The 27,917-nt window shown below is 48.3% G+C and overlaps 2 protein-coding genes across 4 annotated transcripts in view; one reads left to right on the forward strand and one right to left on the reverse strand.

The window, feature by feature from the left end:
• Positions 1-2,353: 2,353 nt before the first annotated feature.
• Positions 2,354-27,676, reverse strand: AANAT (aralkylamine N-acetyltransferase). Of its 3 annotated transcripts, none has more exons than XM_044983741.1 (6): positions 27,548-27,676; positions 15,545-15,625; positions 14,765-14,848; positions 8,350-8,624; positions 5,418-5,572; positions 2,354-4,051 (listed from the first exon to the last, which is right to left on the reverse strand). In XM_044983741.1, exons 4-6 carry the CDS (start codon positions 8,504-8,506, stop codon positions 3,746-3,748), a joined length of 618 nt encoding a protein of 205 aa, XP_044839676.1. In that variant the 5' UTR covers positions 8,507-8,624; positions 14,765-14,848; positions 15,545-15,625; positions 27,548-27,676; the 3' UTR covers positions 2,354-3,745. The 3 variants fall into 3 exon arrangements, with proteins under 3 accessions (XP_044839676.1, XP_044839677.1, XP_044839675.1); XM_044983742.1 differs by having other exon boundaries at positions 15,535-15,625; XM_044983740.1 differs by lacking the exon at positions 27,548-27,676 and adding an exon at positions 27,086-27,286.
• The window catches only part of UBE2O (ubiquitin conjugating enzyme E2 O), a 78,806-nt gene continuing 78,047 nt past the window's right edge, over positions 27,159-27,917 (forward strand). The window contains exon 1 of the mRNA XM_044983737.1: positions 27,159-27,331. The gene's annotated coding sequence lies outside the window, so the exon portion shown is untranslated. The remainder of the gene's footprint in view (positions 27,332-27,917) is intronic.

Below are 27,917 nucleotides of genomic sequence, written 5' to 3' on the forward strand. Positions count from 1 at the left end.
CTTAATTAGTCTGGCTGTCATCTTAATTTGTGGCCCCTGAAGGGTCTTGGGTGAGTTACCCTGTAGCAGAACCCACCCCTGCTTCCTTGGCTCTTCTCCCAAATGCAGTCATTGTCACTGGGCAGGTGCCCTCGTACCACTGCCCAGGAAAAAGAGAACAATGTGGTCTCATTACGACTTGCGTAATTCCTATCGACAGTACTTAGCATCTGAGCACCTCTCACTCTAACATGCCTGGGAGGCAGGGCCATGGGATTATCCCCCATTTCACAGGTGGGGGAACTGAGGCACAGAGTCAGTTGCACAAGGTCTCAGGAAATTTGTGGTGGTGCAAGGAACTCAGCCTAAGTCTTCAAAGATTGTAAGCTAGTGCTCTAACCACTGGACCCTCCTTCCTCTCTAGTGTGCTAGACCAGCCTTCCATGCACTTTATATATGGCTAATGCTGTATCCCAACCCAAAGCTTGCTGGAGTCTCTTCATTGGTGCTACATCAGACCCTATTTAATGGCACTTGGCGCTCAAAGGTGACTATATAATTTATCTCTCTAGTTGTGGGTTTCCTCACTGACTTGGTCATCTGCAACGGTCTCTTATTGCAGATTCAACAAGGTTTTGCTGTCCGTGAAACTTACTAAGCTACTGAATCCTGGCGCTTGGAGACAATCAAGCAAGGGCATTCCAGTGACAAGCCCCATGAGACTTTCATGTGGTTGGTGTCGTTCCTGGACTCCATTCAGTGGCGTTTGCAGTCCCGGAACTCAAGTCTGCCTCGTGTGGTGACAAATGGAGCTGCACTGCCCATCGCTCTGGCTAGTGCCAACTGCCTTTTCCTGCTGCTGCCATCTCCCCTTTCTCACATGAAGGCTTTAAATGCTGCCTGCTTTGACTGCCATTAGAATAGCAGTCCTTGGTGCTTCTGCAGCACCCTTCACTGGAGCAGTCTTCTCCTCCTGCAGTGGACGCTGTCCCCTGTACTATTGGGATCAAGCAGTTGGCCAGTTTTTGTACTGCACAGAGAGTCAGGCCTATGTCCTGTCTGAATTTCACACTGGTGCAAGTTCGCATGCAGGCTCTGGGCTTGCTTCTTGGCCAAAGGTCCTGTTATGGGATTTTAAATGAGTGCCTTCGTGCGGTAACAGGCTGAGCGGCAGGAACAGAGCTGCCCCTTAACACAGGCCTAGTCGGCTCTAGGAAAGGTTTGCCAGTGTAGCTATACCAACAAACTCTCCTAGTGTTGACACTGCTTATGCTGGCAACACATGCTTTTGCCAGTATAGCTGATACCAGGTCCCCAAACAAAATATCCTGGTGAAAGGACTCTTGCTGGTGTAACTCTGTCCATTCTAGGGCTTTGGCTGGTCTAGAAACACACCACGCTAGGGCTTTGGCTGGTCTCTACCCGACATTACGATAACAGCAACATTTTCTAGCATAGACCTGGGTGAAGTTCCCCTGCTAAAGACAGAGGGTGGGTTAACTCCAGACAGTGAGCAGGGTCCGGTGGGAGGGGCTGCAGCCGTGGAGCAGGAGTGGGGTGGATGGAAATCATGTCCTTCCTGCTTTAAATTCAAACTGCCCCGATGCCGAGAATACAACGGGCAGGCCTGGCCCTGGTGTGGGAGAGCCAGGGATGCTGAGAGCCACTGGCAGCCTGCACGCGAAGTGTTGCTGTATTTGTGGTGTGCTGACAGCAGCCCAGTCATATGAGAGCGCTCTGTCCTTCCGTACAAGAGACGTTCCAGAAAGGTAGGGCTGCATTTCCTTCATCCTGCACAAACCAGCTCTCCCCTCCCTTCTGCTGTAAATTCCTAGGATGCGTGCTGGGAAAGGATTGATTTCATTCAGAGCAGATTTTTAAACCAAAGTCCAGGCTGGCGAAACTGACCTCGCTTTTCTTGCAGAGGGAGCCTAGGAAGGTGAGACAGGCTGGCTATCTTTGGAAAGCAGACAGGGCTATGGAAAGGAAAGACAGCACAATTCTCTCGTCAACGACCACCTCCTAGGCTGCTTCAGAGGGCCAAACAAGCAGACTTGAGAGTGGAGGGCTGTCATCTTGCAGTATTTCTGCAGCTGTGGGGGAGGGGGAGAGTGAGAGGGAGGGTTACCTCTGTCCCTTTCACACTCTATCTTAGCATCAAATGTTCCTTTGTGCCTCAGGCTGGATACTTCTAACCTTCCCTTAGCTTTTAGACTTAGCTAAAAGCGCCGGGGGAAGATGCTTTGTGGCCCACTGGCTTTTTGATGTGACTTCTCAAGTGTGTAGACCAAACTCTGCACCCTTCCCTTTGTCTACCGCTGTTACAGGCTGTTGACTTGTGTTCCAAGAAAAAAACATGCACACAAGAACCCAATTAGAAAACACAACAAATAAACCCTTTATTTGCTGATGAACAAAAGAACTGACAAACAGCACAGGGTGTTCCCAGGGGTTTTCATATTTCCAGTGAACTAGGATGGCATGAGCTAGGAGCTCTGGTCTGTACACAGCACTGGTCCGTGGGATGAGGGAAGGAGCATGGGCTGATATACCCTCTTGTTCTTAAGGAATAAACCAAGTGGTGTTGCCACGTTCAGATTTTGCAAAACCATGTGTGATTGTCCGATCAATCTGATGAGAACGACTTTTCACCTGTGATTCTCTGGAGCCATTATAGCAGTGCTTTGGATTGCACTAGATAAGGACCACAAATCTATCTTAAATGGTCTGTTGAAAAAGCTACCCCCTTAATAACCATTTGGGGTGGGAGTTGGTGGAAATGTCTATCCAGTGGTGTAGCCTCCTAGCTGGGCTCCTTAGAGCGCATTCAGTCCTGTGTTCTATTTTGCTCTCCCTTAGGCCTTGAGCGTGCTGTGGTTTGGGAACAGTATCTCCTATATTGGGTTGGAAGTTGGTGCCCTAGTCTTTTGGAGCAGGGGTAGCGATCGCTGAGCCTACATTTATTATGGGATTTCACACGGTCGTTGGTTGTCAACCTATAACAGCTGGAGGGCGAGGGAGGAAGGGGGAGACTTGCTGGAGCCTAGCGTAGCTGAATGTATCTCGCATATGTACAGAACACGTGAGCACAGATTCCATTTAATACATCCCAGCAGAACATGGCAGCGAGCAACTAGCGTGAGAAGGCGCGGACGGCTTTACGCAGTAGAGACCCCCGAGAGGTGTCTGCCACATGCCTGCCTCATGTTATTGGCCTTGGAGCACTTGACAAAGAGAACGAAAACAGGGAATTGAAGGACCGATCCATGCAGTGCTGCTTCTCAAGCAATGTTGGGTTTTTTTTCCCCCTCTATAATTGCATAACATGCTCTCAGAGCTTTATTACTCCCACTACTGCTTTTAAAGCCAGGAGCTAAAGGGGAGGCCTCGGGCTAGCCAGAATCGACGTACCCCTGTCCTGGGGAGGTCAAACTCAACAGCTGTAGCCTTAGGGAGCCTGCCTGTTGAGCTGTGGACCGGAGAAGAGGCAAGGGTGCTTACTGTGGTTCTGCTGCCCTTCACTCCGTATCTGTAAGCTCGATGGCTGGGTCAGCGCTAGGACCAGTTAAGAGGCAAGTGGGCTGGGCCTGGAGCTACTAGTTAAAAGGCAGCCAGCTGGAATACCAGGCAGGCACAAAAGTCAGCAGTGAGCATGAATGCTGCTTGTAGGGAGAGCAGCTGCTGCTGTGCAGCTCTGTCTCCCTGTATGTGGCTGCCCGCCCCTAACATTGCCTGAGAAGCGTCGAAGCTGGGGGAAGGCGCAATCTCAGCAGCCGCTGTTTCTGCGCATGAAGGCGTGGCCGCGCACGGGGTACTGCATCTCGACGAACGCCAGCGAGCCCACGGTGACCTCGCAGGGGCCCCGCACCTTGAAGCCGCACTTCCGGTAGAAGGGGATGAGGAAGTCCTCGCACATCAGCACGGCCCGCCGCACGTAGGGCAGGCAGCGGAGGTACTGCAGGTAGCGCCACATCAGGATGGAGCCCTTACCCTGCTGGCGGAAGGTGCGGTGCACGGCCAGCGCGTGGATGTGCACGGTGGTGCCACCGGGCTTGTGCAGAGTCAGTGCATCCTGCCGGGGGTGGGGGAGAGACAGGAAAGCGTGTCAGCTGGCGGTTCGCTCACTGCCACAGTGCCCTCTAATTCTGTGTCGAGAGCACTCGTTTGACTGGGCTGCAGATGTAATGGGCCAGATCCTCAGCTGGTGTGAATGAGCAGCTTCCATTGGAGTAGGCAGATACATACCAGCTGTGGCTCTCACCTGATCTACTGGAGGTGCTGTCCAAGTACAAAGTGCTTTGCAGACAGTAACCTAAGGCTCATGATACCCCTGCACCCTGAATAGATAAAGTTGTCCCCATTTCACAGAGGGGGAAACTGAGGCACGAAGCAGTTCGGGCCTGATTGTTCAGTGTTGAGCTCCCAGTACCCACCTCCCCAATCTCCATCTCCAAATGACTACTGTATAATTGGAGCTGGAGCTGTTCAGCCCTTCCTGAAAATCAGGTCCTACGTGACTTGCCCAGGGTGCCAGAGAGGCAGTGACAGAGCTAGGCATATGCCCCAGGAGTCCAGCCGCCTAGTTTACTGCTCGAAGTGATTAGAGGGTGCTCCTTCCCCTGCAAAGGCTTACAGAGCTCTGTTCAGTTTTAATTACTTGTAATTGTAAAGAGGGTTTTTTAATATTAAACACATTTTAATACCAAAGCAATAACTCAGTTTTTACTTCTTTTTATCCTGTAGCAATTAACACTGCAAGAGAGCTCTCTCCAGGAGTGAACTCACTCCAGGTTGCTTGTAGAAATCGATTAGTTTGTAAAGTGCTTTGCAGAAGAGAGCAGCTGAATCAGCAGGAAGTGTATTTGTCCCTAGGAGAATGGCCCTGTTTGTACTGCAGTTAATCATTTGTGATTAGCCACATTGTGAATGGAAGGTGCCGAGGGGGGATTTTTCCCCTCTCAGTTTCTAGTCCGTAAGGTGGCTGCCCCTTAGAACAGAGAAGAGGGGGATTTGCATATGCAGGGAGCAATACAGACCCTGCGTTACTCTGGCACTTAGCCAAAGCCCTGTTGCCCCAAGTGCTATGGATGTCTCTGAAACGGAAAAGCCCTTTTGGCAGATAGGGCTGAACCATGGCTGCAAAGCTGGAGGGGACTGGAGAATGGAGCCTCCCCCACCCCTTTGAAATAAATACAAAATGGGTGTCTTACAAACTGAACTAATTAGGTACCTGGAGCAGCCCCTGCTCTCCTTCCCTGCACTTGGGTGCTCAGCTCAGCACCCGGGTCACATGCTCCCTTGGAGTAACCCCCAATAACCAGTCATGTCTACGCACGTTGGACTCCACCCTCTTGTCTCAAAGCTTTGTCCTCCTCCGCTCCATCCCTAGCATGGAAAGGAAACGGAGACAAGATGCAGTAACAGGAGCTGGTTCTTACCTGGCTGAGTTTTTCCTGGTCCCAAAGGGAGCCTATAATGAAAGCCACCAGCCGGCCTTCTTCAAACCAGCCAAGCGACAGCTCAGGGCACAGGTTCAGAAAGTGGCGGATCTCATCCAGGTGAAGGGGGCAGTCGCCCGAAACGGAAATAAATGCTAGAGAAGAATAAAATCAAGGCAATGTCAAAAGGGAACTGCCTCTCGGAGCTACACTGCAGCCTCCCCAAGGCTGGGAGAACCTCAGACTAATTGATGATGGGCTGGGAATTGGAGCTTAATAAACATGACATGAAGGGTGTGAACCAAAGCCCTGGATCTAGGTACTCACGGACTCCGGGCAAGTTTGTATCCAGATCTGAACTTTGTCTCTCAAGTCAATCTCTCCTTCCAGGAGAAGCCAGAAAGGACTGGGATTCCCCTTCTCACCCATACATCTTTTGTAAGTTACTTCCTTTTAGCAGCTGGGCACTTCACACTTGAGGAAGCAAAGCCCTCGGCTCTCCCGAGCAGGAGAACTGTTCTAGGAACCTGTGCCTGCTCTGTTCTCTGATCAGTACATCTCTGATCCGGGACATTGCTTTAAGGCTCGCTAGTTCTCTGCGCTCTCCCTGCGGGTTTTCGGAGTCACTCCTACAGCATTTAGCACTCCATTTAAAACCAGCCACAGATTTTTATATAGTTTCAAAGTTCCTGCTAATTGATTTGGCAAACACTGGTCTTGAAATGTTATGATGATCTCTACAGCTTGGGAAATGATCAATAAAAGGGAAAGCTGGTTAGAGGTAAAAGTAGTTTGGGTGGGATCTACAAAGGGACTTAGACGTTGCAACACTGAACCTCTGGCGCCTCGAAAATCACAGGCACACCTGGCAATCCACAAAGCCGAGTTAGGTACCGAGATTCCCTATATAATGGACAGGGAGAGACAGGCACCCTAGCCTGGGATCCAGCATGCTCAGAGCGGAGCTGCCGAACATAGCCACTGGGTGATTCCGATGAGAGGAGTGTGCGCTAAGCCGCACTCCTCTCGGACATAGGCGTTCTGCAGCCATGAGGTAGGTGCCTCTCTCTACTGGTGATCCCCGAACAGCAAAGGGGCTCCTGCATCACCCCATACCAAACAGCTGGAGGTCCCTACCTCTCGGGAGCACTCTAACCACTGGGCTACAGAATCATTGTCTCTCTCTGGCCCAAGGCTGAGAGAATGATTCTGCAGTCCAGTTATACAGTGGGCAATATCACCATCACCTCTTCCAGCCGGATTTTGAATGGGGCTGGATCTGGGAGGCAGCCTCTGAGCACCCCTACCGGGTTGGGCGCCCAATGCCTGTCTTCCCCTGGTTTATGAATTGCTCTGGGGCTTAGGCGGGACATGCCTGGAGGAAGGCAGCAGTGCACATGCTTAGAGGCAGAAACACAGGTGCCTAGGGAACTTCTGCTCTGAAAACATAGGCCCTGAGTGAATTTAGGGAGTTTTGTGCATCACAGTGGAGCCAAAACTGGAATTTAGGTGCCTAAGTCTTGAATTTAGGTACCTCAGTATCTGTGGATCTGAGTCTTTTTGTGTTTAGGGTTTGAGAACGCAGGACGTGTATATTGCCTTCTGGTAAGAGCTGTGGTAGTGATCTCCCTCTGCTCTGGGCTCCACCCAGTTTTGATTTCCAGGTCAGGTTCTCCATTGTCCTGTATCTCATGCAGTCATTACACCTGTGCAAAAGAGATCAGAATGGAAGTATTTACATCCACTTTGCTCTCCCTTTGCGCAGGTGTAAATGACACAATGGAGAATCTGGTCTTGTGGTCACTAGTAGAAACCCCTCCCTTCTACACAGCAGGTGGCAAGTTCTCATTAGTGGAACATTACAGGCTTATGCTAGGATGGCTCTTGTGGTTGGCCATTGCTGACTGTCACACACAAATTACTCCCCCTCCTCTAGCAGGCTTGCTGGCATTCCTTTGAAACTTATCGCAAGAGGGAACAAAGGGCCAAACTCAGCCCAGAGCCGAGCGGTGATGCGGCCCATGGTTGGTAGGTCTTGCAGACCCAGAGGAATCTCATGAGAAGAACTAAGCTGGTTACAAAGGCTCTCGGCTCCAATGAGCACTTGATCTGAAACTCTCTCTGGTTCGAACACTGAAAAATTGATTCTGACTAATCTGTTTGAATCCCAGCTGGCTTCAGTGTTCAGTGTCGGAAGCGCGCAGCTAGGAGGAAAAGGGTTATTTGTTCCCAGTGGAATCTGGTCCTACTGACCCTGCTATGGTGAAAAGCCCTTCCTAGGGCAGGATAAGAGGGCCAAGTGCTTTCTAATGTACCCCAAGGTGCATGCTGCTTTCCTTGTTGCAGGGAGCCTCTCTGGACAGTGGTGCTGGTATGTGAATAAACGTGACTTCGGTGTGGCTCTGTGGAGTTTAGGAATTTTGCTATTGACTCCAATGGGACCAGGAATAGGCTCTTAAGTGGGTTCCACCCTATAAGACCTGGCTTCCTGCACACCTAAATCTGCCTCCACCTCTGATTCTCTCTCTCCTTGTGGGAAGAGGGGGGGCTGGCTTTATCGGGGGAAGGTGAGTTTTCAAATACCCTCGCAAAACAGATTGACTGACTGGGGCTTGTAACAGAGCTGACACTAAAGACGCTGGGGGAGCAGTAAACGGGTCACTCATTCTCTTTCCATTTGTCTCTCCATTGCTACTTGGTTAGCTCTGTAAAGCACTTTGGGCCCCAGCTTCTAAGACAGATGCCATAATGGCTCTCAGGTCAGCCATAATGGCTCTGGGGTGCTCAGCCCTGGTCCCCTGCAGAAAGCGGGACATTTCCACTTGCACGCCAGCACCAGGTGCATTTCTGAATGAAGGCCTGGGGCAGTACTGTGGTTTCTTTGGCTGAGCAGGACTGAGGCAGATAGCTAGTGGGGAAGGAGGGCTCTTACCTTCTCTCTCAATCTCAAATACGCTGATTGCATCCTCAGGAGTGAGGCACCGGAACTCGCTGGCGGGAAGCGTGTGGCGCCGCTGGCGTCCAGGCGAGCTCCGCGGAGGCCTCTGGTGAATGGGCTTCAGGAAAGGCAAGGCGCTGATCACGGACATCCTCCGTTATTTCTGGTGTCCTCCGTAAACTTCTCCTCCGTTTGGCCACCAGTGTCGTCAGCGAGTCGCTATTTCAGTAAATCTTCTCCAGCGGGATCAGCCAACCGGCCAAAAATACCTGCCAAGCACATACTGGATTAGGCAGCCTACCTCCCTCACTATATATACACAACGTGCCCTGCATGAGCCTGCATGGCCACCCAGCCTGACAGCGCAAACGCGCCTGGGCTCTCAGACGTAATCACCGCCACAATGCAAATGAGGGGCCTCCGCTCATGGCAATGGGGCTCTGGCATGGGACAGGTCACAAAAACAACCCCACCTGCCAGGCAGCTGAAGCGCAGGAACAAAAGCCAGCCACCTGGCTGCTGAGGCGCTGAGCGCTAATGACAGAGCGGAGGGACGAGAAATGGCTTTTAGAGCCTGGGGCCCAGCCAGCAGGGTTAAGTGGTGAGACGGGCGGGGTTATGCGCTGACGTGAGTGGGGGGGGGGGGAAGTGGCTCTAAGGTCACTAAAAAGCTGGATCTGGTGACTCAACAAAGCGCTCTTAGGGCCTGATCCTGCCTGGCGCTGAGTCTCTCCTGCTGAGTGTTGAGCACCCACAACTCTCTCTGGCTTGCGTTGGAGTTCAACACCTGGCAGGAGACCCTGAGCAGCTTGCAGGATCAGGCCCTTAATGCTGTCAAGCCAATCTTCTGCTTTCTGGGAAGCTCTTATGGTAATCGTGTAATTAACGAGCTGAGTGGAGGGGCTCAGAGCCCAATGCTTTTTCCCCTTTGAGAAGAGGAGGAAGTGGGGTCAAGGCAGGGGGTCGGGGGGGGTGGGGGTGACCCGCAATGTGAATGAACTCTGGAGGCACTTGGTCTGGGAGAGAACTTGAGGGTTTAGAGAGGGTGTTGCTGAAAGAAGGAACCTCCTTCAGCCCATCAGAAAAAACCTTTTAGCAGGACAGAGCTCCTGCAAATAGCTTTCTTAGCCTCAGCAGCTACTGGCAGAAAAATTGCCTAGCTGGAGTGTCCATGCCTGGATGAGAAGAGCCACCCCCAAGCAACTGCCTCTTCCTGGAAGTGTAGGGCTGGCATTGCCTTCTCTCTTCAGGCCCACACCGTCTGCCCTCTCCTGCACAGTGCTACTGAGTGCCCTTTTGTGGGACAGGTTTGCCCACCTGCTTCCAGACTGCCCCCAGCCGCCCGTGTGCGCCAGTCTGGGTTCGTTAAGATGGAGGAAATGCATTTCCTGTGGTACAAATGAGCTGCAGATGGAGTGCATATAAAGGCATGGGCAAATGTCATGTGTATGGGCAGAGAATACACTGGGAAGGAAACAGGCTAGAGGTGACTGTAACTTGTCCAGCATCTGGCCTGTACAGTGTCTGTGTTAGCAGGTTCCCTGGGTAGATTGTGAGGGGCAAACGGAGTCCACAAGTGACTCCATTAGTGAGGGCAGGTTGAGATGCTGGTGTTAGGTCTGTGGCTCTCAGTTGCCAGAGATAAATGGCTGATGGGAAGCTTCAGCTGTTGCTCAGACTTTGGGAGAAACGCTGGAATTTATCTGCAGATGCTGTTTAGCCCTGACTAATTATACAGCAGTGGCTAGGGGGCCTGCCACTGGAATGCACTGTGGGTTAGCAACAGACGAAAAATCTCCAGCCAATGGTTCCTGTGGCTTCCTGGATTCTCTCCAAGCTCCTCAGAGTTTGCTCAGCTTTACAGATCCATTTATCTATCTACACAGATTTCTCTTGAGAGAGATTGCTGAGGTTCTCTAGCATGTACACAGTAGACAATCTGGGCCAAATTCAGGGATGAGCCTAAGCTGTTGTGATGTACATCTATTTCTAGCCCCTTCAGCAGATAACTTACACCAGCATCGACTCTGCTGTACTTTCTCTGGCTGTGTCTATACTAGGAAGAACCTGGGGTTTACAACCAGAGAGTTAACACATATTAGCTAAGATGGTGCAACATCCTAATGTAGGGAGGACAAGTTGTAGTATTTTGATGTAGCTGGTTGAGGTGAACCTTAGACACGTCTTTACTCCTCACCTTTGTTTCCCTGTCTGAGAGTCTAATTTGGATGCCAAGGGGTGGGAAGAGAGGAGTGCCGCAGGAAATGCATCTAACCAGAGGGTATAAGTGGAGGTAGATATCCTAGATATCATGTAGATATCATAGATATCGGGCCTGGACTGGTCAATTCCTAGGATGGTTTTACAAGGCAGCTTCGGTGAGAGAGCAAATGCTACGTGTGTGACTGAGCTATGCAAGGAATAGGAGAGCAGTGAGTGCCCAGCTGGTGGGAGATTAGAAAGCACAGCACCTCTAGCCATAGGACCCCAGGTGACGGTGTGGCAGGACCTCCCAGCAGTGTGCTGCTCCACTCAGAGAGGGGAGATTTTGAGAATATATTTAAAAATGATTTCTGTTTCCTTCCAGAGATGAGGTCCTAAACTCAGTCCATCCAAACTCTGAGGAAGTTGGGAGCCGGCTGCAGAGACAGATCTGAACTTTGCTGCTGGCCCCCAACCCTTTTTATGGGTTTGTAGTGTCCTTCCTAGAGAGGAGACAGGCCTTGGCAGTGGTGAATACAAAGGGAATTCTTTGTTGAGGCTGCTGAATTCAGATCTTGTGGTTATCTCTAGCTCCCAAGTGACTAAACACAGACAGTCCTGCCTGACTTATCAGGCAGGGTCTACTCTATATAGCCCAACCAAATCCCTAGTTTGGAATAGGGGTGTGTGTGTGTGTGTTTTCAAACCAAATCAGTAAAACTATTTGTCAGATCATTGTACACTAGATACAAGTGTGCAGAAAGTTTGAGCAAATGTCTGATAAATCACTTCTCCCTCAGGCAGAGATCATAGGTAATATTTCCTGAGAGCTGACCCTGTGTAATGCACTTCTGTGCATTCTGAATTATTTGCCAGCTGAATATTATAACAGATTGCTACAACTGTTTTGATAAACATGAGACCAGGTCACTGATGATTGTTCGACAGGTGCTGGCCTCCCCTTCCGATTATAGGCTGTCAACAAGCTAATAGGATTTGCAGAAATAACAAAACAAACAAAAGCGCTGCTGGCAGCCACAGTGCATCAAAAAGAGGAGTGCATGGTGCTATTAGCCAAGTGCTGGCTATTTTCTCTAGTTACGATGATTTGCTATATTTACTATGCGAGGCCTGGGGTGTCTGTGGTGGTTGTTTAATGCAGTCTCTCCACAAATGTGCCAGCATTTGAGCTCTGGAAGCAAACTCTGACGACATGACATTCGTGTGTGTGTGTGCAGTGAGTGCGCTTTGCAGAGCGAAAGGAGAACTGGAGGAGAGATCCGATGAGAGAGCGATTAGGACATTAAGTCTTAGATCCTGGAGGTCTTTTTAGACATGACAGGAGATTGCTGTGCGGAAGCCTGCAGTGATACTCCTACCACTCTGACTGCTGTGGAGAAAGGGTGAAATCCAGGCTCTCTGGAAATCAATGGCAAAACTCCCATGGACTTGAATGAGGCCAGAATTTCACCCTCTGAATTCATAGTAAGAGAACTGCAAAAATGTTCATGTACCACTGTCCTTTGTCTAATAGCCACAACCATTTAGCACTTGACCCAGGCTATGAACAGACAGACAATGTCTTCTCTAAGCACCCCAGATCTTTTAATTGTGCTTGTTTAAGCCAGGTGCCATCAGATTTTATTTTAAAAATTCTTTAAAAACTAATTTTATTGCAATGTTCACATGATTAGCATGATTATTCTCCTGATCAGCTTGTGAGTTCAATCCTTGAAGGGGCCATTTAGGGACCGAGGCGGGGGGCTTTTTTTTTTTTTTGTCAGGGACAGTACTTGGTCCTGCTAGTGAAGGCAGAGGACTGGAGTCGATGACCTTTCAAGGTCCCTTCCAGTTCTAAGATAGGTATATCTCTATCAGTGAGAGTTATTTTCTGCGTATAAATGCAACTAATTTTTTAATGCCTCTGTTGTACATGTCTTTAGGAGTTACTTCTATTCATCAAGATGTGAGTGTGTAATAAGGACTGAGCCTCTTTGTGCTAATTTAATTCACTCCAAAGATAATTTTAGAAATGGATATTTCATGTTCCTTTGATGGATCATAGACTAAGGGTAAAATATAGCAATGGCCAAACTACTAGGAGAGTAGTTACGAACTACTATGGTTTTAATAGTATTTGTAAGATTTACTATTGAATTTTATGGAGTCAATTGTACTGCTGATTGGATTAACCATTTATGGTGATTAAGGGTCCAATCAGCTATATCCCAGAGGATGCCATAAGAGTTTCTTTACATTGAAATATACACACCAATGGCTTCATCCTGTGAGGTGCTGAGCTCCTGTAGCAGGTTCTCAGCGCACCCCCAGATCAAGCCCTAGAAAAATATGTAAGTAAATGTATAAGGCTAGATTCCCATCCCCTTACTCACAGTAAGTAACACCTTGTTCCATGAGTGGTCCCATTAACATCAGGATTTTTTGTAGAACAAGGACCTATTTAACGTGGGTAAGGGTTTCAAAATATGGCTCAACAAATCATTAATATTGTATTGGGCCAATTTTGCAGCAGTCTTAGGGACTATGGATGTGGGAATTCACTCCCTGTTAAAATCTCTCATATTTGTGTCATGATAAATTAATTTGTCAATTATTGGTCAGCTCATCCAAGGAACCACTCCATCAGAAATCTTTCCAGCTGTTCTCTGCCCAGTACAGTAGAACCTCAGTTATGTACACTTAGGGAACGGAGGTTGTTGGTAACTCTGAAATGTTCATAACTCCAAAAAACAAACCGTTCTGGTTGTTCTCTCAAAAGTTTACAACTGAACATTGACTTAATACAGATTTGAAACTTTACTATCCAGGAGAAAAATGCTGATTTTAATCATCTTAATTTAAAAGAAACAAGAACAGAAGCAATTTTCTTACTTTGTCAAATCTTTTTTAAACTTTCCCTTTATTTTTTTAGTAGTTTAACTCAGTATTGTGCTGTATCTGTGGTTGGTTGGTTTGTTTGTTTGAGGTGGGGGGGTTAGTCTCTGCTGCTGCCTGATTGTGTACTTCCGGTTCCAAACGTGGTGTGTGGTTGGCCGGTCAGTTCGTAACTCTGGTGTTCGTAATTCTGAGGTTCTACTGTACCATATAAAGACACGTGCAGTATCACTACGTTAGGATGTCTGAGGTGGAAACCTTTATACACAGGGGGTGGGATTTTTCAAAACCACCTAAGGGATGTGGACACTCAATTTTCATAGAAATTAATGGGAATTCAGCATCTAAATCTGCCAGGCAGCTTTGGAAAGCCCGCCCAAGATCACTACCTGGGACCGTCTAGGGCAAAAGTCAGTGATACTGAGAAAAGGCTACCCCTTTTTTGTTTTCCTTTTCATTCTCTGGTTTGAAATGACATTTTTTGTTTTGAAATGTAAGTTAATTAGCGTAAATGGCTTTTGATAATTTCAAAATGTTCTGACCATTTTTAATTTAAAAAGTGAAACACTTCAATTTTTTTTTTAAAGGACTTCCAGTTTGCTAAAATTGTCAAGATTTTGACTTTTTTTTGTTAAAATTCAGGCTGGGAAAATTTGTCAATCTCAAATGTTCATGGGATGGGGAAAGCATTTCCCACCCAGCTCTGTCATTATCCCATTTCAAACTTGGGAAAACCGAGGCATACAGCAGTGAAGTGACTAGCCCAAGGTCAAACACATAAATGTTATCTCCCTCACTTACATCCATGTGCTGAAGGAATCTAAACGTTCATATAGTACATGGAGATGCATGTGCCCATGCGTAAATAGACCAGCATGCTCATAGACAGGCAACTCAAGCCAATGTTTTCTTTATTCTATTGTGTACATCTATTTGGATTGGGGTTTGAATGCTAAGTCCTTTTAGGAACCTTGAGGGTTTGTTTGCATCACAAACCACAATTTTAGGTCTGAAAATTCTTTGTCCAGTAAAGCCTTGTCTATTCCCAGATCTAAAATGTGGAGTTTTCACTGCAAAGGCACATCACACTCAGATTTTAAAAATGAGATGGGGGGTGAGAGGGGGAAGAATATGGTGGGATCCATATTCTAATGAATGTCTATGGAAGCAAATTTTAATTTAACCAAGCTCCATGCTCTACAAGACAATGCACCATGTGCAATTATATGGAGTAGAATGGCCTCTTTAAAGGCTGCTTTCCACTCTAGAAAATCAGTACCACACATATTACAGTAGAAATGCAGACAATTACCTGTATGCGTGTGTGGAATACGGTTTCTTGTAAGAACTGCGAAAGTTGTTCTTCTGGATGGCGCGGTCTGGTCTTTCAGTCTTACTGCCAGTGGAGAGAGGCGAACACAGACAGCAGTGAATTTTGACCTGCCTACTGCTTGTATTCTGCTGTGACTTACGAAGCTCTTGCTTATATATTTGTTGTTTATAGTGCACGTGATGAAATTGTAAGACTTTATAAACCCTAATGAGTCACAGAGAAAGGTGAGAGGCTTTAAGGTGAGATGCCAGCAAAAGCATCCTGTGAGGCTTTTCTTTCCTGGAGTGATTGTCTGCAGGGGGATAAAGCATTTTAGCTGATTGCTAGATACTCAGTGCTGCTTGCATATCTCAGGTAGATAGAGCCAATGAGTAGATGCATAGCTAGAAAACATGAAATAATACATCAATAAGTAATACAATTAGGGTCTGATCTAGATTCATTTGAAGTCACTTTACATTTATTTAAACAGGCTTTGCACCCTTAAATGAGCTAAATTCAGCCATGGTGAAAGCAGATGTAACTTCATTGCTTTTGGGGCAGCTGCACCTACTTGCATCACAAACTGGGGCTGCATTTGACCCAGTGGGTTTAAGAAAAGTAGCGTTCTTTGCAGAGCTTTTAGCCATCAGTCAATCACTGTGTTTTGGCTGTAGGCAAATACAGGTAGAATACTTTATCAAACCCCAGCAAAGCAAGAAATGGACTAGTGTGACTTACAAAATGAAATACAGGGAGTCCGAGTTTACCTTGACTTACGTGAAAAGATAACACTATTGAAGCCATGGCAGTCATGCTGCTGTAAAACCAGCACGAGAGAGATCAGAATTTGGTCCAGTCCTAGGAAAGCAGAACCATGAACATGTTACCAGGCTTGGATTATGAAAAGAGAAGCATCAAGAAATTAGTAGCACTTATGGGCAGGAGGGTTGTTTTCAGACTAAAACGACTTATACAGCAGCATCAGTCTGCAAGATGCTTTACAAAACACACAGACAAATGGCCAGACGTGGCTCTCAACACTGGTGTTAAGCTGCAGTAACTCAAACGATGTCAATAGAGTTACAATGATGTAAAATTTGTGAAATCAGAATCAGACTTACGGTTTCTGCCCTGAGGAGCTTACAATTTAAGGAGCAAGGCTGCAGTGAGATTTATTGCATGAGTAACGCCATCAGGATTTTGCCCTCCTAGAGGCAATACAAGGTGGTAGAAAATATTCCAGACGCAAGGTAGCATAAAAGAAGGTACCAGCAAGGAGCTCAGCAACAACTCATGGGCCAGATCCTGTTTGGAATTAGTTGATGTCAAAGTGAAGTTACTCCATTAAAGTCAATAGTGTAACATTAATGTAAAACAGGAGTAACGGAGAGCAGAACCTGGCTCCATATATACCTAAAGAAAAGCTGGAGGAGGTCTGGATGTGTTTAACTTCCAAGTCTCAATCAAAGTGACCCCTAGCATAAACCCTTTTTCTCTTGTTGTATTTTTGATAGAATCCAAACAGAAATACAACCCAGCCAACACCCAACCAGTAGAAAACAAAATGGTCAGCAACTAGCACTAAAAATAACCAACCTACCCTCATTACAAGTAAACAGAACAGGGCATGTTGGAATGTGGTTAAAGCCATCCTGCTTTCCATGGTACGGAGACAGTTTGTATTTTACCAAGGTGTTTTGAACCTCTCCCTGTTGCTGTCTAGCAGCTGTGGAAGGGCCAAAAACTCTATTAGAATCGGAGCACTGGAAATTTAGAGATTTACATATTTAGCAGCTCCCACAGCATCTTCAAAGGGCCCAGAGATGTTATTTTTGCATCAGTTTGCAACCATCCTTTATTGTCCATTGGTCCAGCCACTTAGCCAGCTGGCAGTTTTGGTTATAATTTGGGGTTGCGGGTGAGAAGGAAAGAATTACGTCACTTTTATTGTCATCACTTTGGAATTAACTGACCTATAAATTCAGTCTCCAAGGGGTCTCATCTGCCATAATGATCTATGCACCTTTCTCCCATTCTCTGCTGTAATGCATTATGATTATGACACCCATGAGGATTTAAGCAGCTTTTAAGATTTGCAGTGTAACAGTATCTTGCCGTAACAGGGCAGATCTGCCAGTGAGAGGGGTTCCGATGATGTAATATTTCTACTTTGTGTTTCATGGGCCAGCGTGTTTTTACTTTATAACCTCTGCAGATACAGAGAGTATAGCTGGAATGAACCAACTATCCAGCTTTCCTGCTTGTGGAATTGAATTTAGCACCTAATAAAGCTGTGGGCTAAATTCTCTGCTGGTGTAAACTGATGCAGTAGCATTGATGTCAATGATGTGCCAGTTTATGCCAGTGCAGAATTTGCTCTGATTGTTTTTCTTACTCTCCTCCAGACTTTTAATGACCATTTCTCCAAAACACAGCATGGGGCTGTCAGTATCACTTGATTGCTTGTTACTGCAGTAAATTCACAGCAGCACACCATGCTTGGAGTGTATTCAATGCATTTAAAGATTCCCTAGGATTGCTGCTTAGTAGTTGATGAGGCTGCCCTATGCCTGTATGCTTTTTTTTCTGGGCAGCACAACTGAAGCAGTCAAACAACGTATTTGATGCAGGAAAGTCAGAATTTCATTTGCTTAGCTGGATTCCACTTTCCTGCAGGCAAAAAGGGGGAGGTATGCACCCCACAAATCATTGTGCAGGACACAGCTGAAGATCAGCCTAGAGAAGAGTCCTAATAGGGTTGTCTGTCCCTGTCTCCATTATTCTGGCTCAGCCTATGGGATGTAGGGGCTGGGGCTCAGTTCTGGGTCTTGAAAGTTTGGTTGTAAGATTTTTTTTTTATTTTTTTTTTAAGAATTTATTCTGGCTTGGAAATCCCTCCCTACCTCTTCCCTCTCTTTTTCAGTGGCCTGATTCACCATCTAATGCTCTGGGGCAAATTCCTAAGGAAGCCAACCCTAGTGGGGCAAGGGCAACTCAGTGGCTGGGCTTAGCACCATTCTGCAGGAGACCCCTAGGTGGTAGTCCCTTGCTCTCTGCATAGGCAGAGACTGAGCTCTGTCCTGACCTATGGCCAGTTAAAGGGTGGTATTGATTAACTAGAGACAAGCCCATCCTGTCATCATTAACTGAGCCAATGATTCACGGTTCAGGGACAAGGGCCCAAAAATCAGGGGGACAGTTTTGTCCATTTCTGCCTAAACTAAGCAAGGGAAGCAGCTTCAACGCAACCCAATATCCAGTCCAAATATCCTCCTTTACAGGGCCCCAGTGAACTGGAGTGAAAGCCTCTTCTGCCCAGGGCCCGGGCACCAACCGATTGGCCTCATTTGTTTTTCTCTCCCAGGCCAGAGTAGTTGAACTAGGTCATAGTGAACTCAAGGTGCAACCCTGGTAGTTGAGGAGGAGAGGGGCTGCTGCAGGCTGTAGAGGAGCCCCTGGAGGGAAAGTAGAGAAGGGTTTCCAGGACAGCTGGGCCATAAACCAACACTCTGAATCTGAGCCCCCAAAACTTCAGGACAGTTTGGTTTTAAGTTGGAACTTTGGGACATGGGCTTGGCTCTAATTATTACTGGGCCATCCTGCATCTTATACAAGCACAGCAGGTCACCTGCAAATAGTGCCTGGACCCAGTGTCACTGCATTTATTCCTTTGAGTGAGCTGGATGCTAGGAGGAGGCAGATGAACTGGTACAGAGCACCACCTACTGGGAAAGCTAAATTCACCAGCAGGATTAAAACCAGTGAATATCCCCAGTGACCCCATTTTCAGGAGTTTGTTTTATAAACTCATCAGGTGTGCACATGTGCACGCACACACAAGTGTGTGTTTAAATCTATCCCTGGCCACGCAGGAGGTAATACCCAACGGGGGAGAGTTGGCTTTTATAATAAATGTAGTCAGTGACTCAGGCTGGTAGAAGGTATCAGGCTGCAGGGATGTCAATCTGAGTCTTTGAAACAAGCAAAGCATGAGCAGTGAAGTAAAGGCAGCCTACTAACCCTGCATCCCTCAACCAAGGCTCTCAGGGCCTTCAACCCTGACCCACAAGAGAAGAAATCTGTTCCATTGTTCACTCTGTCTTGGAGCATTCTGCTGAGCCTGCCAACCTGGTGCTAATGGTTTTCACACATAACAGTGTGTAGTTCTGCTCACCTCATAGTAGTTCTGTCCTCGGCTACAGATCTGAACCAGAGTCATAAGCACCTGCTAAGCCAGTGCTTGTAAGTTGTGATGACTGTGAGCCCATCAGTGCAGGAGTGGGGATGTTTATAATTTGCTTATATAGGCCGAAATCCTCCCCTCTCTTCCACTTTCAAATCAGCTATGCAGCAAGAGTTAGACAGAAAACACCAGCACGCAGTGCAGCACGTGCATGCCACAGAGCACAGGTCCTTGCAGGTTCCTGGTGCAGTGGTCCTTGGGGATGGAGCCAGGGCTCTACATAGCAGTAGAGCCTCCAATTCATCCCCCTCCTATGGAGACTTCTCCAGCCATTACGATGGAGTAGGGCTGTAAAGCAACTCTGCATCCTGGCATAGGACCCTTGTCATGTCCAGAATGTCACCATGGTCAGCCCAGCTACTCAGGCTGGCACTGGGAAGACAATTTGGGCCATGGCCATGCATAGTGCTTTACAGGCATGGACCACAACAAAGTCCTTGCACCAAGGAGCTTCACATTTGTGTGTGGGCCTGTCTCTACTTCTATGAAGTCAATGAAAGTTGAATCACTTACTTCAATAGGAGCAAAATCAGACCCTAAACTACACCTGCGACCATCCACCCTTTAAAATGTGTCCTGGCTGGAATGCTCTCTCATAGGTGGCAATTTGAAGTTAAATACCTGTCATCCTTACTGTAAGTGGGGATCCCTGTCCTCTGTCATTCTCTTAAAATGCAGGCAATGGAACAGCCAGGCAGGCAGATAATGTGACCTATTATCTCTGATCGCTATTTATCCTACCGCATTTTCCTATATGGCTAGAGGTGGCCATTGTAGATAGTTACAATGAGCTGCCAGTTTACATAGAATGGCCACAAGATGGCACAAGAGTGTTTTTTTATGGTACAGAAGATGCTCTTCATAATAAGGGCTGCCCATTGATATCAGACTCCCACTGTCATCAGGGTCCATCGTAAATTTCTTCTGTGAACTGCATACCTTGCTGTAACACACACACAAGACTGATTCCCATGAGCAGCCTTATAGCGGGAGCCCTGGCCTTTGTACACAGCCATTAATTTAACCTGGAGAACCAACACACAAATACTGTATTAAGTCTGGGTCAGAGCCTCTACTGGTGCAAACTGAAGCAGCTCCACTGAAGTCAGTTTACACCAACGGGGAATCTGACCCACTCTTCCTAATGGTAAATAAACTTGGCATTTACTTAACTCTACATAACTGTCTGCATTTCTAACGCACTCATCAGTGTAATATCCAGGCTCCAGAAATATGAAGCCTGGCTTGATTTTACATGTCACCTTTGTGCAGAGGCCAAGGATGGTGATAGCTTATATGCAAGGATCCAACAGCACTTTACAAACATTAGTCAACCACACCTTGACACCACCCCCATTGCATTAGGTAAGTATTTTAATAGGCCTGGGCATTTTGAGCCACAATGAAGTTCTGGCCACCATTTCTAAAATGGCTATTGATTTCAAAGTGTCTCCATGTTTCAATGCCCAGCTTTACGTGCTTCATTTTCAGAAATGCTGAGTGATCGCAACTCCAGCTGAGGTATGTGGGCGCTTCAGGTCCTCAGCTGTTCTGAAAATTGGTCCTGAAATGTTTTAATGTGGGCACCTACAAAAGTGACACGCCCAAAAACAGTGGCCATTTTTTTACCACATTGGTCTGACTTACCCAAGATTCTCCAGTAAGTCATTGGCAGAGTTAGGAATTGAGCCCAGGAGTCCTAATGCCCATTCCCCTGATCTACTAGTGGAACATCCTTCTTGCACTGTTCTAGGACCAAGGATGCTATTCAGCTGCATGCCACTTTTGAAGCAGCTCAAACCCTGGACTGTAGAGTCACAAACCAAAGGGGAGCTGCTCTTTACTGACATGAGACGTTCAATTCCAAATAAGAGCACCTCAGAGGCACACTTAAAAGTACAGTGCAGAAATATGCATAGCACTCAACCGCTATGTACATAAGTAAATTGTCCTGATTTGGTCCCTTTAGAATGCACGTCTCGCTACTCTGGTTAGTTGCATAATTTGACTACTTGACTCAAATGGCTATCTGCAATCTGAAGTCCAAAATCTGCTCTCCAGAATGTAAGGGCAGAGTCCAACCACATACATGATTTATGTCCATTAATTATTTTTTGTGTAACACAGCCCTCGGTATGTGCAGTAAATGGAAGCAGGGAAGTGTCCCTGGGGTGGATAAAATGTTGCAACATGAAAACCTTTGCTGCAAGGGCAAGAAGAATGTGAGCACTAACTGGAGTGCAAACCCCTCACTAGGCGAGCAAGAGGGCATTTTTCACTCTTTAAAGTGCCTCATCCTGCTTCCTCTGACATCAAAGGCAAACCTCCCTGCTAATTTCAAAGGGAGCAGGATTGTCCCATAATTATTCCATCGAATGTGCCCATTAAGGGGTGGCAAGTGGTCATGCTCAGAAGATGACTGCACTGTATATACAAGCCAGCAATACACTCCACTCCATTCCCTTTCTCACCCCTATCACAATGGAGTGATCTATATGAGGCACTGTCAGCTCAAAGTGAGAGGCTTGGGAATGTCCAAGATCTGACTGAGCATCATCTCTGAGTGTTTTATCAATGAGTTTATCCTGGCTTCACACACACACACCCGCCCTTTGCTCTGTGTGCAAATAATTAACAATTGTCCCACTCTCATAGATCTCTAGGCATGTCCCTGCCCTCTGCTGTACATGGATGGAAGTTCCACGTGGTTAACAGGCTCTGAGCCCACCTAGTCCATATTATGAACATTTTGTATCAACGTGACATATACAAGAGAGTTAAAATTTCTTTCCCAATTGATGCTGTCCTTTCCCACTCAGAAAACAATGATTCCCTCTGAAAGCTCAGAGCTGCTCCTAGGAGCTACAACAACAGGACTATACCCCACCTTGTTAAAATGCTACATTCCTTCACTTTAGGGGACAGAAATTAGGCCTGAGTTTGGGGCCAGCAGAACTTGGCACAGGACTTGGTACAGGACCTGAGGGGAGATGGCGTTCCACCTTTGCAGCACCCTGATTTTGAGACAACGGGGGATCATTTTGTCCCCAGGCATAAACTAGAGCAGCCCAAATGTAGTGATTTATTATTATGATTCTTGTTATCTGTTTGTATAATTGGAGCACATAGAAGACCTAGTCATGGCCAGGACCCCACTGTGCCAGATGCTGTACAGAACAAAAAGCCAGTCCCTGCCTCAAAAGGCTTACCTTACAGCCTGCAGCCCATGCCCCCAGGGGCCATGCTGGCAGCTGGCAATAGCTGACACAGCAATGATCTGACTATGCCCTTTTCACCCCCAACCACACCCCTACATCAGGAGAATTCCCAGGTGGCAGGTTAAAACGGCTTTATGGCCACCTTGCATTGCCAGAGCTGTGCAAAGGAATCCTGATGGACCCGAGAACTGGGCCCAGAGGGTTGGAGTGCTGATCTCAGTCACGTTGTGGTAAATCCAGAGGAACGCTGGCAATGATTATTCCACATTTATGATAGTCTGACCGGGAGCAGAATGTGCCCCAAAGCCTCTAGAACAAACGTGCACACAAAGTTACGTTCCATCAATAGAATCTGTTTGCGCAACCTCAAAAAGTGCACAGTCAGTCCCTGGGCCTGGTGATGTCAGGGGGTCCTGCTCTCCTGCCGGGGGCACTAGAAACAGGGCACTAGGAGATTGGCAGCATTGATTTCATTTTTAAAGTTACGTTTCTAGCCCTTTTCTTTGGTACACCTCTTGGAAGTGTAAACCAATCACTGCAGTTGAAGAGCTGGGCTTCACTCCACAGCAGGTGGCGCAATGAGTCGGTCAGATTTGGAGTGTATCCCAAAGATTCATCTCACTAACCCTTCCCACCATCCTTCAGTCAGCCCTGCACATACCGGTGTGATTCTGCTGCACAGAAATTGGTTCTGTCTGAGTAAGGAGCAGACAAAATAGTTTTTTAAGCTTGCTCAAATATTCTAAAGCCACATTGGCGAGTGGAAACCGTTACACTTTCCACAGTTAGGCCATTAAAATCCTTTAAAGGACCTATTTAGCAGCGATCCCAATGAGCTCAGAGAAGACCTAGTTAAAGACATTGAATCCAAATATTGAACTCATTTACACACAATAATGAGACTTCTAAGAGCCATTAAATAACATAATGCTTCCCCATTGACTGGGGAGCTTCTGACCACCTGTTAATGGCACATTAAAGCTCCAGAGGGCCCTGGACTCACAAAGAGATATTCTCTTCTATTCTATGCAGGGTCTTACTGTAGTAGCTGTACAGCATTAAGCAATGTGACTGACATCTCCCACATTTTTTCTCTCAACCTCTCTTCAGGGAGAGAAATATGTACAGTGGAGAGTTTTGGTTTGGAATTTATTGACTTACTTTATATATATGTTGCTATATGTTTATGTTAGAGAGGACAAGGTCAAAGAAATGTGCCGGCATTTGGAGCAGAAGATGGTGAGGTTTGGGATGGCCCTTTGTCCCTGAGGGGAGTTAATTCCACAGACTTTGGCCGGCCAATAAGAATGCTCTGTCTCCTGCACAGACAAGTTTAAACTGGGTGTAGGTCAGGGGTCGGCAACCTTTCAGAAGTGGTGCGCCGAGTCTTCATTTATTCACTCTGATTTAAGGTTTCGCGTGCCAGTAATACATTTTAACATTGTTAGAAGGTTTCTTTCTATAAGTCTATAATATGCACCTAAACTATTGTTGTATGTAAAGTAAATAAGGTTTTTAAAATGTTTAAGAAGCTTCATTTAAAATTAAATTAAAATGCAGAGTCTCCTGTACTGGTGGCCAGGACCTGGGCAGTGTGAGTGCCACTGAAAATCAGCTCGAGTGCCGCCTTCGGCACGCGTGCCATAGGTTGCCTACCCCTGGTGTAGGGAGTGCCATTTTGCCAGAGAAGCAACCACATGGTCTTCATCCCAGAGCTGTCAGCAAACTTTTAGATACCCTGACCCCAGCCCACTGAGCACCTGGAAGTTAAGAGCCTGATCTAATCTCCTTTACAGTCAATGGAAAGTATCAGAGGGGTAGCCATGTTAGTCTGGATCTGTAAAAAGCAACAGAGAGTCCTGTGGCACCTTATAGACTAACAGTTGTATTGGAGCATAAGCTTTTGTGGGTGAATACCCACTTTGTCAGAGGCATGTAATGGAAATTTCCAGAGGCAGGTATAAATATGCTGGCCAGAATCAGTCTGGAGATAACAAGGTTAGTTCAAGCAGGGAGGATGAGGCCCTCTTCTAGCAGTTGAGGTGTGACCACCAAGGGAGGAGAAACAATGGAAAGACTCCCATTGGGCAGGCACTGTGGACTTGTGGATAAGAGTGAGGAAACCTAGTTTTCATCCCAGCTCTGCTATCTGACCTCTCTATACCACCCACCCTTTGTCTACCTTGTCTAATTAGATAGTAAGCTCTGGGAGGAGGGGCTGTCTCTCACTATGTGTTTGTACAGCACCTAGCACCATGGGGCCTGGATCACAGCTGTAGCCTCTAAATACTCATGTAATACAAATAATAGATAATAATTATGTTGGTGGGCTTCGCCTTGTTTCTGCAGGATCTGAGCAATCTCCTAGCCCAGACACCACTAGGAGACTGAGTAGTGGATAGGTCAGCTATAGCAGGGGCTAATGTACAGAACATGGCTTTCTGGGAGAACCTCAAGAGCTGGGCTGGGGGTGGGAAGGGTGGCGCTAAGCAAATTTAACATACACTCCCAGAAAAAAATAAAACCTGCAGCCGCTCCGCACACCCACTCCTCAAAACAGAGAGCTCCCAACACCTGCCCTGCTCACACACACCAGCTCTTGTCAACCCCCTCTCTCCCCACAAACCCAGATAAGCTTCATAGTGCTGCTGAGGGTCAACAGATTTGGGATACTGCAGCTCAATGTGCAAAGTAAATTCCAAAGGTGAGGGCTTCTCCTGGGGAACACCCTGCTGGGAGCTCCCACAATTAACTTGTGGCTGATCCGGCTCACCCACCTCCATTAGCGTACCAGTGGCAGTAATGCCCATGCAGAGAGGCAAGCTCTCAAGCAGGAAGGTCCCAAGCTGTTTAGTGCGTTATAGCTCAAACATAACCCATAAAGCTGCTCCCAGAGACCCAGAGTCAGTCACACACATCCTAGAGTACTGGCATCAGGAGCTCACAGTGATTTGGAGAAGAGTAGCCATAGTCCAGTAGGCCAAACCCAAGAGTTGGGTGCACCCCAGGCACAACACACCAGCCAGCCATAGATGACAAGAAAGCCTGCTTAGTGGAGGAGATGGGGCACTGACTACAATGGTATGCAGAGGGGGCGGGGGGACGAGAAGAGGAAAAGGATTGTAGAGCCCTGATTGATCCCATCTCCCCTGCTGTCTGTAGGCTGGGAATCAGCAGGGGTAGAGAAGCTGCACATCAGCAGGTCAGGCTGATAGAAGAGAAGGGTGCACAGAGGAGCTCTTTGCACAGTGGTGGGCCAGCAGCAAGAAGCTGCTATCCTCATAGGTTGGAGAGCACAGGATACTGGTACGCTGCAGGACTGACCAGGAAAAGGCTAGAAAGGGAGCGGGGCAGAGGACATAGATACACCTACCCACCCATGTCTCTCATTTTCCCACCCTGTTTCCCTTCTGTATTTGTGTTGCCAGTCTTTTTTATTTCCTTTTCCATTCAGTGCCACATATACAGAGATGCAGCATCAACATCTGAGTCTGTACAAGCCTTAAAATGGGGTGGCAAGGGGAGGCCACAGCTATCCAGGGACCAAAGCGACCAGATAAAAAGACCCAGAGCTGCTCCCTTGACAACTTAGCTGAGGCCTTTCTCCTGTTTGAAACAAAATCGTAGGGAAAGCAGAAAAATGCATATGAAGCCAATAGGTATAAGTGCTGTTTCCCTGAGGAGCTGCGGGGCAAGGAGAGAAGGAAATGGACACTTTGAAGTAGACCCTAAAGCTAGAGTAGAGTCACTCGGTTTCACTGGAATGCATTTAAACTGTGTGTGCTGAGTGCCCTGGTATCTGGAAACCAGGTGGTTTTCCTCTGAGAAGTAGCATGGTTCTGAGGCCTTGCTCATGGGGTAAGTAACTAAGAGTCTTGGGTTCTATTCCTGCCTCTGCCACTGACTTGCTGTGTAACCTTAGACAAGTCATTTCAGGCCTTTGTTTGCCTTCCTGCCCTTTGTCTGTCTTTTCTGTTCAGCGTGTGAACTCTTTTAGGCCAGGTACTGTCTCTCACCATGTACATACAGCATCTAGCACAAAGGGGCTTCAATCTTGGTTGGGGCCTCAAGAGATAATTAACAATAATTAATCCCCGGGAAGGCAGAGGAGAGGGTTAATTAGCTGTTTGGAAAGCACCTTGAAACTATCCTTAGCAGCACCATCATCTTCCTTCCTCTCCTCTTCTTCCCATTCTTTCCTCCCACCCTTTTCCTTTCTCTCTTCACTGCCTTCCCTCTGTCCCTCCCTCCTCTCCCATCCCCTCATTTCTCCTCCTCTCCCTCCATCCTCTCCTCCTCTCCCTCCATCCTCTCCTCTTCTTTCCACTCTTCCTCTCCCTCCACCCCTCCTGCCTCTCATCTTCTTTCCTCTTCTCCTCTCCTCTCCATCCCTCCCTCCTCTCCTCTCCCTCCATCCTCTCATCTCTTCTTTCCTCTCCGCCTCTCCCCTCCAGCCCTCCTGCCTCTCCTCTCCCTCCATCCTCTCATCTCTTCTTTCCTCTCTTCCTCTCCCCTCCTCTCCTCCTTTCTTTCCTCTCCTCCTCTCCCTCCAGCGTCCATCGCTCCCCTCCCCTCCCCTTCTCTCCCGCCTCTCGCCGCCCCGCCCCCGCAGCATCCGGCTCCCCGGCGGTGGGCGGGGCCGAGCTGCCGGACCCCGCCCCCGGGCAGTGACTGCGCCTCGGCCGGGGCCTCCTCCCTCCCTCCCTCCCTGGCTGTCCGCTGCCGGCGGCCGCTCGCTCGCTCGCTCTCCCCCGCGCGCCGCTGCCCCAGGTAGCCATGGCGGACCAGCCCGCAGAGCCGGCCCCGGCGCCCCCCGCCCCCGCCGGCGGCTCGCAGCGCCTGCTCTTCTCTCACGACCTGGTGTCGGGCCGCTACCGGGGCTCGGTGCGCTTCGGCCTGGTGCGCCTCATCCACGGCGAGGACTCCGACTCGGAGGAGGACGAGGGCGGCCGCGGCGCCGGGGCCGGCAGCTCGGGGGGCTCGGAGTGCGGGGGCCCCGGGGCCGGCGGGGCCGAGGAGAGCCGGGCCAGCCCGCTGCGTCGCGGCTACGTGCGGGTCCAGTGGTACCCGGAGGGCATCAAGCAGCACGTCAAGGAGACCAAGGTGAGCGGCTCGTCTGCATCTCGTCTGCATGCGCGAGGGGCCGCCGGGCTCGGCCGCGCCCACCCGGGCTCGCCCCGCGCGTGGGAACGGTGCAGCCCAGGGCCCGGCCCGGCAGGCTGCACCCCGCGGCCGCGATCCGCCAGCCCCCCTCGGGAATCCCCCCTTCCCGGACCTCGGCGCTGGCAGGGAGATTTCCTCGCGATCGTCGCCCCTCACCTTGATGGCTCCCTGGAGCTCCTCAGTCATGTGCGCCGCCTGCCCCACGTGCACCCACTCGTGCAGGGGCGCTGGAACCAGGTGTGTGGCGGGGATGCTGAGAGCCATTGAGCCAAACTGCAAACCCTGTATAGGATGGAAACCTCTGCAAGCCAGCACCTGCTGCAGCACCCCTAGTTCCAGCACCTCTGCGCTCCTGACATTTGGCATAATTGCATAGCATACCCTGCTCAGGGACAGCAGTTGTAACAACAAAGGGATTGTGACTTCCTAGGGGCAGGGGCTTTATCCACCAATTGCCATGCCAGCCTGTGGGGTTATGCAGATGGTAAGATACCAAGGGCACAGCTGTCTCTTAATGGCAAAATGT

The sequence above is a fragment of the Mauremys mutica genome, chromosome 12 (assembly GCF_020497125.1).
Source record: "Mauremys mutica isolate MM-2020 ecotype Southern chromosome 12, ASM2049712v1, whole genome shotgun sequence".
Taxonomy (NCBI): Eukaryota; Metazoa; Chordata; order Testudines; family Geoemydidae; genus Mauremys; species Mauremys mutica.

Coding starts and splice junctions, on each gene's coding strand:
- AANAT (XM_044983741.1), bottom strand. CDS start 8,506: ATGTCCGTGATCAGCGCCTTGCCTTTCCTGAAGCCCATTCACCAGAGG. Junction 5,573..8,349: donor ATTTGAGATTGAGAGAGAAG/GTAAGAGCCCTC, acceptor ATTCTTCTCTAG/CATTTATTTCCGTTTCGGGC. Junction 4,052..5,417: donor ACCAGGAAAAACTCAGCCAG/GTAAGAACCAGC, acceptor CACCCCCGGCAG/GATGCACTGACTCTGCACAA.